This window comes from Alligator sinensis, unplaced genomic scaffold (genome assembly GCF_000455745.1).
Source record: "Alligator sinensis unplaced genomic scaffold, ASM45574v1 scaffold81_3, whole genome shotgun sequence".
Taxonomy (NCBI): Eukaryota; Metazoa; Chordata; order Crocodylia; family Alligatoridae; genus Alligator; species Alligator sinensis.
Window position 1 is genome coordinate 2,188,207 of NW_005842088.1, and position 16,530 is coordinate 2,204,736.

The 16,530-nt window shown below is 41.4% G+C and overlaps 2 protein-coding genes across 6 annotated transcripts in view; one reads left to right on the plus strand and one right to left on the minus strand.

Moving 5' to 3' along the window:
* The first annotated feature begins 15 nt into the window (after window positions 1-15).
* MKRN2OS (MKRN2 opposite strand) lies at window positions 16-8,012 on the plus strand. Its single transcript, XM_025204523.1, has 4 exons — window positions 16-84; window positions 718-767; window positions 2,162-2,324; window positions 6,166-8,012. Exons 3-4 carry the CDS (start codon window positions 2,185-2,187, stop codon window positions 6,407-6,409), a joined length of 384 nt encoding a protein of 127 aa, XP_025060308.1. The 5' UTR covers window positions 16-84; window positions 718-767; window positions 2,162-2,184; the 3' UTR covers window positions 6,410-8,012.
* A 130-nt stretch (window positions 8,013-8,142) lies between these two features.
* The window catches only part of TSEN2 (tRNA splicing endonuclease subunit 2), a 23,867-nt gene continuing 15,479 nt past the window's right edge, over window positions 8,143-16,530 (minus strand). For 4 of the 5 annotated variants that reach the window (XM_025204520.1, XM_006023898.3, XM_006023897.3 and 1 more), the window contains 4 exons: window positions 14,872-14,908; window positions 14,187-14,298; window positions 11,709-11,798; window positions 8,143-11,194 (listed from right to left, as the gene is read on the minus strand). In XM_025204520.1, coding sequence (XP_025060305.1) covers window positions 11,135-11,194; window positions 11,709-11,798; window positions 14,187-14,298; window positions 14,872-14,908 — 299 coding nt within the window. In that variant the 3' untranslated portion in view covers window positions 8,143-11,134. Of the gene's footprint in view, window positions 11,195-11,708; window positions 11,825-14,186; window positions 14,299-14,871; window positions 14,909-16,530 lie in introns of all 5 variants that reach the window. The other variant, XR_003094137.1, reaches the window with a different exon arrangement.

The window sequence follows — 16,530 nt, forward strand, 5'->3', positions numbered from 1 at the left end:
CCTTCCTGGGGTACGGCCGCCGCCCGCCGCTCGGCCTTCCCCGCCGGCCCCGGCCCCGGCCCCGGGCCTTTCTCAGACGCGGGGGTAGGCGCGCGTGTCCTGCCCGGTCCCCAGTTCGGGTCTTGCTGCATTTTGTCATCTGCAAAACAGTTGGTGCGAAATGTCGCTTGGGCACTAAGCCCCTGATCTGACAGAATGGGTGCGGTGTGTGTAGCGACCTGTGTACCTGGCCCGTTTGTCTCCTTAGTGGACGAGAAGTGCGAGCACACTGTGTGTGTGCACGGACTGCTGTTAAAAGCTGAGTTTTCATTGAAGTTCTTATCCTGTGGGTTTGTGGTAAGAGGGGAAATCTGGGCCTTCATTTTTCATCTTTGGAGCTCCCATAGAGCGTGGCCTGTCCTTCCGAGCCCTTTGTGGTCTCCCTCTACTGTTGCCCTGTGCCCTGCTGTGCTGTTGTTCTGGTCTAGTAGGGGGGTGTTTGGGGTGAACAGAAAATGACACTTGTACAAAATCTAAACAGCCATTTCTGGAAATGAAAAATGTCATGAGGTCTGTAATGATGTCTGCATCCATGCTCCCTCACATTCTAGTCTCAGCTGGAGTCAAAAGTACCAGCAGTTAGGGAAGGAGACCTTTCAGAGTATTTTTAACGTGACCAAGCAGCCCCTGCATGAAGCTATTTTCAGTCGTAAAAACTTAATACCATTTTTCTTTCAGAGAGTATGATGGGAAATCTGATCTTCATGTTGGAATAACCAGTACTAATGGTAACAAAAGCTTTGTAATTAAACTCTGCTTAAATATGCAACATCTTTGTGTATCTCCAGTACATTTCTGGGATTTAAACTATATATACAAGTTTGATTTCACTCCTCTCGATCTTCCTTGAGGGCAGCATTTCTCAACCTGTGGGTCATGACCCAAAAGTGGGTCACAAGAATATATGAAAGGGTTGTGAACAAACTCTAAAAATGGATCCACATACTTCAAAAATGGATTCTCCCTTTAAAGGAGAAAAACATGAGAAACCATGGCTTTTCCCTTGCAGGCTGGCAGAGCTCCAGCCTGCAAGGGGCTGCTTGGGCCCCCCCACCCCACACGCTGCGGATGGGGCAGCAGGTTGGGAGTGAGGGGCACTGGGTTGGGACTGGCCATCGATGTTTACAAATGGGTCCTGGTACAAAATAGGATAAGAACCAATGCTTTAGGGGTTAGGATTGAATAGCACTCATTTCAGAGCCAGCCAGTTGCATTCACTAATTGGATAGATGCATGGTGTCTGAGATTTGCTGTTGAAAAACATCTCCAAACCTGTTGGCTCTACTACTAGAGATCTACAGTGAAATCTGGGCTCTGCTAATGTCAAAGGAAATTGAGGTTGACAGTTTAAATGTGGGATTCTGTTTTAACATCTCAGCACTGACCAGAGAGAGCCCCAAAACAAAACCATCTATCATTATAATCCCAAACTTTTAAGATTCCTATAAAATGGAACTCATGTTGGAAACCAAACCCAGCCCTATTTATCTATTCTCAGGACAAAATGCTAACAAGGTAGGCAGCCTTTGAAAGACATACTAGAAAATGTTTGCTTTACAGTTATTTGTACTGCCACTTTAAATACATTTTCCTTAACAGGACATTGTCAGATTATAACAGCCTTTTTGATATCTGATAGAATTTTAAAAATCGAATTTAATGTGTTGTTCATCTTTTGCATTTTTCTCAATGAAAGTAGATTATCAGTTTTACTTTCCAACCCACTTTCACTGAATTATTTTGTACTAACAGAATGGGGCAACACTTGTGTTGCAGGTATGACAGTGGATTGTTTATTTTGAAATTAAAAACTATTCAGCATGTTCTGTGGGAGGTTTTTGTTGTTTTTTTTAAAATAAATTTTGCTTGTTGCTCCTTTAATCAACTAACTCAAATTACAACATCTAAGAAGAACTTTCAAAGTCAAGATTAGTTGTGGGACAGAATATGATGTTTTTGGTAGGGGAGGGAGTGAGAGGACAGTTTTACAGGCTTCGGTAACTGCTGTATTGCAGCAAGGAGTACCATTATGGAAAGCAGCTGCTTCATCCTGTTAGCAGAACTGTAACTTTATTTCTAATTCTCCAGCTCTTGCTAATAAGGTTGCTGTTTGTATTTCCAGGACTCGTATACAATTACAATGAAATGGGCATTCACAGAGTTGAATTTGGGTGGGAACAATGCATTAGTATCCCACTAGTACAGCCAGGCATGTATGGGCTGCTTCAACAGTGGGATAAGTACCTAGAAGAATTCTCTGCTGGAGAGGCCTGGCTTCCTCACAGGTATGTAAGTTCAGCAGATAAATTTAACAGAAAAGAGTTAATTCAGGATTGAATTGTACTAAGTTTGTGGTTCACCGCTGGTTTCATACACTTGGATCACATAGCAACAGTTTGTAAGGTCCTTTCAAACAACTAGCAGCTTGAAAATCTACAGCTTTGTTAAATGGTAGTGTTTTGAGGGAGTGGCCAAAGTAATAGATATGCCTGCTGGAACACAGAGCCTTTATATTAGAGCCAGTTGCTCCAACAACAGAAGAATTTTGTGCAGAAACAATAAGATCCTCCTAAGTCAGGGCTCTAAAGGTACCTGTGGTTAACTGTGGAAGCCCTGATTCTTCACAACTTTAGTCAAATCTACAGCTGGTGGGATTCATTTCTCTTGGGTACTTCTGGCTCTACAGGCTAAAATCCTGATCATGCTGAAATCTAAGAGTTTTGTATACAGCATACATCTTGATGATTTTATTCCATGTCAATGATGAGGAATGGAAAAAATGCTCAATGTGACTCGTATCCAGTTCCAGCTGGCTTGCAATGCCATACTTTTTCTGCCAGGTAAATGCAGAAAGCCTTAAAACATTTTGAGCAAATCTGGCATGGTCATCATTGTGGGGTCATTTCTCTTTTTAGCTTCCATTGAGGCTGATGTCAGATGTAGACATAACAAGAGATGTGGCCAGGCTGGAATATACACCACCACATCACCAAGTTTATTAATAAACAAACTCACTGAGAAGACCAGTGCTTTACACATGCCTTGTATAAAGTGAATTTATGAAATGGCTTGCTTGGGTCCAATCATGTGGAGTGCTGAAGTGAATGGGAGTTAGTTTTAAGCCCAACTTGAATCACTGTTTCCGGCTGATGTAGCCATGTATTTCAACATTCATAGTTTTTCCCCATGTTTTGACTGAAGCCAAAAGGACTTGATTTATGATGGAATTCTCAGAAAGTGCCTGCCTGAGGAGCACAATTTCCACTGATGTTTAATAACTTTGGAACTTGTTAAGTTTCCACCCTTACTTCTAGAAAATAATTTGATGTCAAACAGAATAATGGAGGAAAGAGGGTTAGGTGTTTACATTTTTCCCCCCAGGAAACTACTTCATAGATTTCCCTGTATACTTCAAGAATATTTAATTCCAAGATACCCTATTCATGAAAGCAAGCAATCAGCTTGCCCAAAACATGTTTGCACCTACTGTGAATGCACATCCAAATTAAGAGTAGTGGTTGGAACCTTTCAGCTATTCAGGATCATTTAGCTGGATTCTGTAGATTTAAAAAAAAAAAGAAAAGAAAAAAAAAAAAACAGGCATATAGCGAACCAGTTTTAATTCTGCATTCTGATCCTCGTAAGAGATCAGGCCAAGTCTGTTCTAGTTCTTTCTTTTGCCGCCCAGTTTTCAGAAGTGTACAATCAAAGGCTTACCTGGAGTTGAAGCAGATATATTCATCTGCTGACCCAAATGTTATTGTTCCTGGCCAAATTCAAGCTGTTAAGACTGGTGTGTAAAACCTCTGTAACATCTGGGTGGATTGTGAAAGTAGCTCTGATGGTTGTTCTACCTTGTCATTATTTGAATCAGCTGTGATGTGTATTTTGCTGCTCAGCCAAATTCTGTGCTGACTGCTGCAATAACTATAAGCAGCTGGTTTTGTTTAAGATAGATAATGTTTGTGATTTATCTTCCTGATTCCAAAGACAGCATGTCATTCTGTAGCCATTATGTTTTATAACCTGACAGCTTAGTTCTCTTTCATAAATAGGCCCAGTTTAAGGGCTACAGTATGTTAAGATATCAGTCATAAAGGATCTTGGACTTCAACATAAAAAAAATCTGATTTCAGGCATCCTTTTCTAAGACCTGAAATGAAATCAGTTATACTTCTAAACTGAAAATCAAATACGAAGGTCCCAGGAATCATTGCTGCTGGCCTCATTGTTAGTTGGGCAGCAAGGGAAAAGTGAAAAATGTCTTCCACCGAGTAACTAATTTAAGAATCAACCCACTGGCTCTGAGACAATTTTTTAAATAAGCCATGATTTCTCAGCTCTGCGTCTAAAGACCATAAAACAGTGTGGTGGAGAATCTCTTGTGTAGTGTTTTAGTAAAGTCCATATAGTTATTTTATTGTCTGAGAACGTAGAAGAGAAGTAAAAATACTTACTCTAATTCTCTATTTTTATTTAATCTACATTAAGTTTTGTGCATGGGTGCACTGAATTATATCTTCATAGTTATTGGAAGAATGTAAAATTAGATACAATGGATTAAATAAATGCATCCTGCTAACTTAAAAAAAAAAATAAGTGCAGCTACAGTCCATGGCAGCTGAGTTGGATCAATGAGACCTTCCAGTGGCACCTTAAATTATTGGCAGCTCTGTCTTTTTACCTGTACACTTGAATACCGAGCCATACTTCATACTTGGCGAAGGTAATTTGACAACATATAATGAGGAGATATTATACAGATGACCCTGTAACTAAATAGAGTAACGGCAGACTAAAGTCTATAAAATTATGCTCAAGCAATAAGGAAATTTTTTTTTATTAATTCTTGTTAGCTCTACCATAGTCCTGATTTGCCAAAGCATTTAAGCGCACGCTTTGCTGAACTGGCGCTAAGCACATGAACCATGACAATTCAAACATTTTAGCATTGGTGCAAGTCTCCAGTGAGAAACTGTAAGAGATTTTCCAGTTGTTTTGCAATGCAGTGACGACAGTTACTCTGGCATATGTTTACAGTCACTTTATAAAAACAGTTAGCTGTGATAAATGAAGTACACTCTGGCAATAGCATGCTTAGCAAATCAAAAGTCATAGGTCACTATAAACATAATGAGCATCAAAGCAGAAGAGCTTTGAAGAGAATAGCGGAATACTTTGAACAAGAGTTGGTGTTCCATGTTACTGGTCTGCTGAAGACTGGACATTGTAAAAGTATTTTGTAAGTCCCCAGCATTTACACGGAACTCCTGCACGTTCACAGATCTCTTTGCTAAGATATAGGTAGAGCAGCATACAACATAGAGCTGTCAGCTATGCATAGGGAAGGAGAGCAGCCACAAGTTTAGGATGAGTAGATTTCTGTACAAGTAACATGGTGGGAGGTGGTTATAGAGGTCTGTGCAGTGATATATTAAGACAAAACAGTGGAAGTCTGGGGCGGGATGGGAAAAGCTAGGTGGTGCTGTGTGTGAAAGAGTAAGTTATTAAAACGCACAATTATTGTGAAACATAGGAGAATGTGGAAAACCTTACAAGATGAAAGGACAGGTAGCTACAGCTCACTTCCGCTTGGGCTGTATCACACACGCACGCACGCACTCCACATAGTGCCCCACCTCCGTATTATTATTTACATAAGAGGATTTCTGCTGGTTGGCCACATGTAGAATTTATTACCTGAAGTTTCACAGGTAAAAAAATATGATTTTTAGTTCAGCAGTTGAATTAGCACTGCATTCAAGATATGTTGGTGGCACACAATTTTTCATCACAGCTGTAGGAGATACCATTGTGGCTGAACAGGATACCCTTGACGCTTATCAAATTAAGAAGACATTGGTTTACAAAGTTGATTCTTTTTTAAAATCAGAATTTGTCATTGTGTGGTTTGGCATTTTGGTACCTGTATCTTGATACCCACAGTGTGCAACATCTCAGCGTAGATAGGGAAGCTAATTATTTCAGGCATCACACACTTAAGTGCCAACATGAAGGGAATTTTACAGCTTTTGAAGGGTATGTGCTTCTTCCTCTCAGCTAATAAATGATTACCTGCCTTACACATGCAATTATCATTTAAATAACCCAGTATCTTTTTCATAGGTATGATGAACATCACCACAATTGTTACACCTATGCACTGGCATTTATTAACTGCCTATTGGCTGCACAGGGAAAGCAACAAATGGACAAAAATGAATTCACAGAAAGATTTGTGATCCCACAGACAAGGAAAGCTTCCAAGTATATAACTCTTTACCAGGCGATAGCAGAAAACTGTTTCTACACTGTTGACATTTCTGATCAGGAAAAGAATGCTTGGGAGGAGGACAAACTGTTAAATTAAAAACCACCACAGACTTAAATACAAACAAAGCCAAAATATATATTCATGGCATGCTTGAAAACAGCTATGTCCTGCTGCATGTATGAAAAAGATTAATTGGTATTATTTTAATGACGCTAAGGTGTGTAATGAAGATGCTCTGGGTGTCACAATTTTAAACTCTGCAACTGCTTAATTTTCTGGAGCACATGGAAAAGCAAATATATTCCTGTGTGCATTCACCATACAGTACTTTGTTTTTTCAGGCAAAAGATCATAAGTATAGTAACTTAAAGTAGCAAATTTAAACTTATAACTTTACTCAAAATAAATGTTATAGTATAACTCAAGGGTAGGTAGCCCCTGGCACAGTATGAAAAGGCATTTTGCTTGGCATGTGCACCTTGGGGTGGATGGTGGGGAGGGGACCAGGGCTGTGCTGCCACAACATGGCTTGGACTCCTCACAGCCCCCATGCTGTCTTACCCTGGCATGCCAACATCTTACAAGTCGAAGTTGTGGGTGTTTTTGGCATTCTGCCCAAAAATATGGCTGACCCCTAGTATAACTACATTTGCACTTGTGCATTAATGTGCGATTAAAAACAACATTAAGACAGCACTGGGATTACTGGTCACATGCTCATTATCTTCTACATTGGTTGCAACATGTAGTTTCTCAAGGGTAAAACATTTAAAAATTGAACCATATGGGATATTAGATTATGAAGAACATTTTGAAGTTACCAATAGGCAGCAGTATTTCTTCACTTCCTTTTGATAAAACATTGTATTTTCTTGCATATACAGTGTAGCCCGAGTAAGATACATAACTTGTTGTTGGGAAGGAAGAATGTAAGGGGGAAAAAAAGATTTTTCCAGAGTTACGTATGCAGAGAGCAGAGGCAGAGCTAAAGGGTCTGCAAGGCTGTGAAATAGGAAAGAGACCGGCAATAGCTTCCAGACAGCAAAACTGCTAGAAGAAAGGTTAACTTGATTAGCATAACATCTAGATCAGGGGTTCTCAATCTGTGGCCTGGCACTGGGCCGTGGTGAGTCAGCTGCCAGACCAGAAGTGGCCGTAGACCAGCAAACTGTGCCCCCCCCCAGAGCTGGACAGAGAGGCCGTGGCTCCTTTTGCATGGCCTGCGGCAGTGCAGGGTTTGGTCCACCCTGCTGCTCAGGGGGTGGAGGTATTCTTATCTGTCTTTCGGCCAGAAATTCTGGCCGTGGTCAGCTGTGACTGCTGGGCTGCGGCATAAAAACTTTGGGAACCCCTGATCTAGACCATTAAAAATGAAAGACTATTGTTAATACTTGTAGAGTGAAGAACAATGGGTCATTAAGTCAACTGATTTCCCTCAGCTGCCTGAAAAGAAAGCCACTGCTGCTGCAGGGCAGTTGTATTTGGAACAGGTGCTAAAGCAGGATGGTTCTAGTTTAAGCAGAAAAATTAGCTTCCTGCTTAAGAGGCACACCAATCTGGGGAGGCTGATTTTTGGAGAAAAAGGTGTGGTATGCAAGAAAATATGGTGTGTCTCATAACTTTATTGTACCTAGATATGTTGTTACTCAGGTTGTTTGTAATTGATTGTTGCAAAAATAAATGGCTGAAGTGAAACCAGGCTCCTTGCTGGATCTCTCTCTGTCTTTCTTAAAGAATCTGGAAGGATATACTGCTTTAGCTAAAATGCTAGGGTACTGTATGTTAGCCAGAGGATTTTGCAGCCCAGAACCAGAAACACTCAAAATTTCCCCAAACAAGAAGTTAAAATATTAAAAATGATCCCAATATATGCACTACTGCAGAAACAGACTGACATATACTGTGGGCCAACTTCTAATTGCTGTCACTATTCTGGTGTTATATCCTGTAAAACTTCATCAGTATTAATTCAGATATGCAACAGTATAACGGAACAGAATTTGGCTTTATTTCCCAGTTTAAAAACAAACAAACAAGCAAAACAAAACCAAAAATAAAAAACACTCAGCTAAGATTAGCTTTTCCAAGGTTCACCTGTTCTGATAAATGCTTCTAATGTGTACCTTTGTACTTGGTATGCCATTTACATAAACACAACTTTCTTTTAATAGTTTAGCCTATGCATTTCATTCCTATCATCATTTTGGGAGGTATTTATGACATCACAATACAGAAAGATCAGTTCTCACTAGAGTGAAATTCATCTTATGCTACAAGTCAGCAAAAACCATCTGTACCACTTATATCCTATTTGAAGGCATAAGTAGAATGTAAGTGGAGCAAAAGCCCTGCATGGGTGAACTGTACCCCAAGATATTTCTGATTTGATCACAAGAACCTTCTGTGTTTCTACGAACCAGAGTACACTTTATAAATAAAAGAGTAAATGTGTGGTGTCCCTAGTTATACATTTCTGAAGGAAATAATGTGAAGTCAAAGTACTGAAAATATTAAGTGTAGTTTGCCGCTAGGGAAAGAAATCTTTTGATGTCTATTTTCTATAAATACCTTCACATTCAGCTTGAAGAGACCATTATCCAGCCACATTTTCACTTCTAATAAGAAACACTTCTGATAGAAAACACAAACAATAGAACGTTTTTCCTTTCTTGCAATTTCATGTATAATATAATCTACAGTAATGACATGGTGCCTTTACTGCAAAGCTGCTAAACCAAGAGGAGACACAGTAGAAGCATACTGCATCTAACACTTTCCAGCAGACAGTTTCCAAAGGAGGCCTCTGTTACCAACTGGCACAATTTAAAGCAGTTTTAGAAATCTGCCAACAACATGGAAGAACCAGCCATAAAAGCAAGGAACTTCCCCTCTGCAATGCTGAGCAGAAACAGTGCAAAGAGAATGCATTATCCCCTAAAACGAGGGTAAACTGCCTAGCCAACTTATTGTCCACAGCTTACAATATGCATAGTGCCACCAAGGACAACTTGACCATGCCAATGATACCTTTGGGAAAAATTATATTAATTGCAAGTCATTGTAAAAACCATAAAGAATGAGTAATTCCATATGTTCTTTTAGCTTTACTGAACACACCATGATTTATACAACTGAGAAAGGACATTTCCTTTGTTAATTTCTTTCCATAATTTTGAATATAAGTTAAAAGCAATCAGGGTATTGCTATATGGTACAAGGACCTTTGAGTTAACACTGCATGCCAGCTCTGGAACTCAAACTAGTATAGTCACATTACTGAAACATTGTGCCTAGGCTAGTAACCTTAAGAGGCTGAATTTAATATAGTTTGGGAACAACGTACCCTCCTCTGCCACAAGTAACCAGAACTACCAGCCTACGCATCACAAGCTCCTACAATCATATAATGCCTGTTATTGCAGTAGGGAGCATCTCACAATATTCCATGTATTCATCCTCACATCTTTATAAAGTAGGGTAGTGCTGTTATCAGTGTTATTTTCATTATATATAAATAAAATATATTTATATATTTTACGCGTGTTTGCTTTTTTAACTTTAACTGTCATTAAAGTGCAAAAGCTGTTCCAGCCTTGCTCCAGGACTCAGAACTCCTCCACACCATCTCTCTGGCCCTACTAATCGTTCATTCTTTTCTGCACAGTGGCACAGCTTCACAAGAGTTCTGAAGAGTAACTCTCTTTAGTCTATACCCAGATGCTCAGCATTTCATGCTGGAGGTGGGAGATACGGACTTGAAACTGAATCCAGGTCTCCCACTTTCTGCATGGATGCTCTAATCACCAAGTTCTTTTATGACAAGAGGCAGGAACTACCCTTAGCCACATTTCAAGAGTGGTTCCTTCTCAATTTTCACAAGAAATAGCTTAAGCATATACTTTCAAGGGAGGGTTCTTGGCTGTGAATCTGAAGCAGAGTTTGGTACTTAAGTCCTACAGAAAGATGGGATTTAAAAATATCCCTGTCTCCTCAGCATTTCCTACCAGCCAGCATTAAGCAGCTCCTAGTCTGTTCACTGGTCTTTGTGGAGCCCATCCTGAAGCACCTAACTCCTGCCATACACTGCATGGGGAACCTAGATGTCCAAGTCAGGGCTCTGGATTCCACTCTGGGCCCAAGAACCTAGGCATTAGGTGTTTTAGTGCACCAGTCCCTTTCCTGATCTGGATCTACAAGGTTACATAGAAAACTGATGACAGAAGAGGAACCTGAACCCATTCTTTCAACTCCTAAGCCTGTGCCACAATCAGCCATAATTCTTCCTCTCTTGGATAACACTGGTAAGACAAGTGGCAATGGCCCGTGCTTTCACAGCAAAGATATCCAATACCATAGAGGGAGGTTATCTGTGCTAGTTAGAAGTCAGGCAGAAGGCAGGCTAGACGGCATCTGATGAAGTAAGCCCTCTGCTTACAAAAGCTTATGCTATATATCTGTGATTTAATTTATAAAGATGCAAATCTACCCTGCCTCAATATTTAGTTTTATACTGAAGAAGTGAATGAAGTGTAGCCACAAGAAAGAAGAATGTATTTTGAAGCACTATAGCAATAGTAGTGCACAGTGAATTGGAGGGGAGGAAGCTTTAATTTTTTCCACATGGACAAAAAATGTTACCAATTATGTGTAATAGTACACAAGATACTCTTTGCTCAGTATAATTTTAAATTGCCTTGATACAAGCATGCATCGCATTTTAGCAGGGGAAGGTCACTGTTCTGTGGAACAGGTCTACCATGATAAGGTTATACTCTAATTTGATTACAATAATTTGTTCCTTTGACACTATTTCTTATTTCATTATAGTTCGTCTTGCTCATTGCGCTCTCGAGAAGAGACCCAGCGATTTACAATTAATTCCTGAAATAAAACAACATACATTATTACAAAAACAATTGATAACAACTGAAGCCATCTCCCAGTGGCCAGGTCGTTATCTAAAGGAAACATGTACTGTCTCCTACAGAGGGAACTGAGGCAGGGATCTTTGGCACTACAGAGGACTTACTTGAAACCAATTTTCTCTCTTCACATATTTATACCCACTAGCTTTCTGGCCTCCCTGTTCTCATACCTTCCTTTAGGCCCACTATTACTCCTCATGCCTTCAACCTAGCGCTAAAGGTTAATTCTGGGACCAGCTGCATCTGTGACCTCCCATGAACTTCTGCAAACCCCAGGGTGCAAAAGAATCTACAATGCTCCAAAATCCATAACGCAGTTTTGTGCTCTCCAGAACATAAAGCATGCCAGAGAATGAGCAACAATTTAAGGGTGCTGTTATGATAGAGAGAGATGGCACTCTCACCCCGTCAGGGACAGCTCAGTTAGCATACATGAATAAATAATCACATTTGGAAGAAAGTTTACTTACCTGAACTTTAATTCTTTTCATACATTCTGGTGATGACATTTCTTTTTCAGTCATATCAGATGGTCTAATCAAATAGCATAATATAAGCTCCTGTTGGTAGATAAATATGTCTATCTCTGAGAGACAAATATAAACGTTTCAAATGATTTTTCTGAAAAAGAGTCTACGTTAATTAGAAAATCATTTAATTAGTTTGAACAGGAGATGGTAACTTAGTCAATTTAAGAGATAAATATGCCTGCATAAGTCTTGTTGATAGGGAGTACCATACTTACTCAAGATGATCCCCCCCCAACAATTAGATTCTATATATGGGAAATGTATAAACATATCATAATTTCCCAGCTATAGAATCAAATTACTAGGAGGCCGTCTTAAATTTATGCTCCTCCCATTGCTATAGTAGGAAAAGCAGTGGCTGCGGAGCAGGGGGATGACATGGTTGGGGGGGGGCAGGTAGCCCCCCAATTTTTTTTCCCCTGCAGCCTTCCTGCCACCCCTACTCCCACAACCTCAGCTTCCCATAACCTCTGCCTCTCACTTTCCATTCCCCACAATCTCTGCCCCTCCCCCTACAATCTGCCCCTCCCCACTTCTCCCTGCAGTCTCTGCCTCTTACCCCTCACCCCATTCCACACAGTGTCTGGCTCTCTCCCCTCCCCTTTCTGTCAAACATTGCTTGGGCTTTGTTCCCTCCTGGACCACAGCACATAGAAGAACAGCCCATGCTGACCACACAGCAGCATCAGCACTGCTGAATGGCCAGGCAGGAGACAGAGTTTCCATGTGCTCCATGCCTGACAGGGGATCTAGCCCAAGCTAGAGCCAAAGCACACGTAACAGTAAGCAGGGAGATGGGGGCAGAGGAGGCACGGAAGCTGCAGAGGGCAGAAGGTAGGCAGCTACTGTGGGTCTGACTCTGACCCTGACTGGGGCTCAGGGTCAGCCAGAGCCAAAGCAGTTATCTGCCACCTGCCCCTTCCGCTTGCTATGCAAATTTAAGATGAGGGGCTTTTTTCTCCACGCTGATGGGGGAAAAAATACCTCATCTTAAATTTGAGTAAATACAGTAGATATGCTTAAGAAGAGAAAATACATCCACTAATATATCTGGAGTTTGCTGCCATGAGGTAGACATTAGGGCTATGTGAAATGGCAGTGTTTCGATTCGGTTTCAGATTTGGCCATTTTGGAGGACAGTGATTCATTTTTTTGTTTCGGATAACCATCTTGTTTCATTTCAGCCGAATCTCCTCCGAATCTGTTTTGAACGGGCTGCAAGTTTTGCACAGCCCTACTGCCCAGCCAGGCAGGGCTGGGGGCTGCAGGGTCCCAGCAGGGAGCAGGATAGGGCTGTGAGTGGCTCATTCGGAGGAGGGGGAGGGTTGCTGCCCTCCGTGCAGCCGAGGAGACCCCGGCATGGATCTCTGATCCCTGTCATGCCGGGTCATGGGACAGGGAAGCAGCGCAGAGCAGCAAGCAAGCCTGCTGGTCCTTGCCGCGTGACTCAGCTCCACAGGGAGCAGAGATCCGTGCTGGGGGTCTCCTTGCTGCCGCTGCCCGCCCCATGCTGCCCCTCTGACATGGAGCTGTGTGGGGTGGACAGCAGTGGCGAGGAGACCCCAGCATGGATGACTTGGCTCCCTGTGGAGCCAAGTCATGCAACAGGGACCAGCACTGCCCTGCTGTGCGACCTGGCTCTGCAGGGAGCAGATCCATGCTGAAGGTCTCCTCGCTGCTGCTGCCTGCCCCAGATCTCTGCTCCCTGTGGAGCCAGGTCACGTGTCCTTGCCGCGTGACTCAGCTCCACAGGGAGCAGAGATCTGCGCTGGGGGTCTCCTCACCGCTGCTGCCTGCCCCGTGCAGCCCTGCATCTCCAGGGCAGTATGGGGTGGGCAGCAGCCGCGAGGAGACCCTCAGCATGGATCTCTGCTCCCTGCAGAGCCAAGTCACGTGGCAGGGCAGCAGCGTATTCCATACAAGCCGGGCTCCGAAACTCCTTCCCTACAAGCCCAGTTCCAAAACTCCAAAATTTTCTGAAACATTTCCGAAACGTTTTGGATGCTTTGTTTCATTTCAGAGATGTTTTGGGGCCTTCCCTTTCGATTCAGATTTGGTTGATGATTGGCAAAGTAACATTTCTTACATAGCTAATCATGAACTTCTGGAAGCCTGAGTGTCCAAAATATTTTTCTTTTTGGGCACATGGGCTGGAATAAGGCTTGGGAACAGTGACTAGGAATATCCCTCCAAGTTGAATTTGGAGTAGCCCCTTCCAAAATGTGTCAACAATACTCCTGACAGGGAAGGGTATTTTCACCTGACAGCAGCACTGTCCTCTGCTTCTCAGCCTACGGAAGACTCATGCTGAAGATCCAAACTCTACTCATCTAATACCACTCTTCCATACTAGATTTTAAATTATTACATTTATCATTGAAAACTATTGCCAGAAACAGAATAAATATCCCACGTTACCTTAGACACATTGGTAGTTGTTCTATTCAAGCCAGACAAAGACTTCCAGCTAAATGGTCTGCGCAGTGACCCTCTGAAGTCATCATTAACTAATTCAGCCATGACAGAATAACTGGAAAATAAACCCAATGGATAGCTAACTAAAGGAAATTATGATCACTTTAATATGTGGTTACAGGTTACATTTACCAATAGTAAATGAGTGGGACATAGACAAGTCATGAAACCAATGGGCTCTTTCTATCAGACAAGCAGGATGTATTAGAGAGACCACTTATCAGTTGTGGGCTTTCTTCCCCAAATCACATGGAAAATCCCTAATAAAAGGGACAATGTTATCAAGATCAAATTACTTCTCTTGATTGCATTTGGTATACATGATGGTTATTTGTTTCCTTCATTTAAATTCTATATCATTTTCTATGAACTCAAATTAAAATGACATGCTTATTAAAAATGTTTACCATGCATTCTAAGCAAACATGCCTGGCAAGATTTTTGTGGGGGTGAAGAGTGGGAGACGACAGAGCTGGGGTTAGAAGAAACAAGCCAGGAGAATATCTGCACTGGGTAAGTACATTAACATGAAATAGGGAAGATTAATTCATTGGAACAAAGAAAGATTAATGCACATCAGTGAAATGGGAGATACATGTTTTATATTAAAAACTGTGGAGCTCCAAACCTTGCATGGTAAAAGGGAGGGCCTTTTCGATACAGCACTGCAATAAAAAAAGAAATATATTATTAGTCAAAGGATCATGGGGTCCCCAATTCTGTCTCAGTACCAGGGTTCACATTTTTTTAAATGAAACGTTTCATAAATCTTAATCACATTACTAAACTTCAAAACTTTTAACTCCACTTACAGCGAAGCTGTCCTAAAGGTGGCAGAGCAGAGAAAAAGGGTATTACAGTAAGAGGAAGACAAGAACAGCAAAACAGATGGAAACTGCTGTAAGGGAGGACGATTAAGAAGCCAAAAGTAAAAGGTTAACATTGACAAAATTGTTTGAGCCACTGGAGTATTACACACAGAACTAACCAAGTGTTGTCTAACTACTTTACTTTTCCTGTCTGTAAGGGAAACACTTTCTGTTTCTTAGAAAGCCCAAATGCCATGGAACTACTGCAGTTCCACCCTGGAGGGCAAATGACAAAGGTCAAGAGCAGAGACTGGTGGTTCTATCAGCCTCATTCTCTTCATTTCACTGATAAAAAAGGTCCACTTAATAAAGCCACAACTGGGTTGAGGTAACTTCCGGAGGCTGACTGCACAGTATCTCTCCATTCTGGCTACAGGCTTAAAGGAGTGAGAGATGTCTGGTCCCCAACCACTATTGAGTCTTCTGTGTACAACCTGCTTAACCAGCCTTTGGGAGAGAGTAGACAATCTCACTCTCATTATAATAATGGCCTGTAAATTAGTCATAAACAATTAACAAACATACCAGCTTGTTATTTAAACAAGCTACTTCAGAAACAGAGGAGCAAGGATGAACATGTCTAACAAGTATTCAGCTAATGATATTAACTGGGCGGCACACATCAAGAGTCAGTGCCACAAAAACCGAAACATTTAGACCAGTAGATAAATCCTATGCCAATCTCTCATCTACTACTTGGGATATTTTAGTAAAGAAACTGAATTATGGGGCAGCTTCTGTACTGTCACAGATTCTGTATACTTTTAGCATGCAATCAAGCCATGCCTTTAAGAGTCATACAGTAATGTCATGAAGAGAAGCTTTTGCTATTTATACAGACCTCTATTTTTTGTCATAAAGCATGCATCATCATATCATCACTTCTTTCTGACTGCATAAAAATGTTGGAACCAAGAAATTAAAAATTAACATAATAGTCAAGTTATTTACTATGGGAACACAGAAATCATGGAGAAGGTTGGAAAGGACTTCAAGAGATCATTTAGTCCAACCAGGGATCAAACTTCCAATCTTGGTGTTATTAGCACCACACCCAACTGAGCTACGCAGCCTCATATCTGGGGATACTACTGAATACTGGAATTTGTAAGAGATAAAAAGCTATCTTAAACTAAACCAAAAATAGGTAACGTTAACTAGAGGTGCACCAATACATTGGTCCATATCATATCGGCACCAATGAAAGGAAAATAGACATTATCAGCAATTGGCTTATTTTGGCTGATGTGGCCTATAATGTTGCTGATAAATTCCATGTACATTTGCGCAGCCACAGTATACACAGCCAGCCTAGCAGCTGGTAAGTCTGTTGGGGGGAGGGAAGGGGTGTGGTGGGGGCAGACTGAGGCCACCGTGGTAAGGGAGGGAGAGGGAGTAGGGTTGGGGCTGGGTCTGAA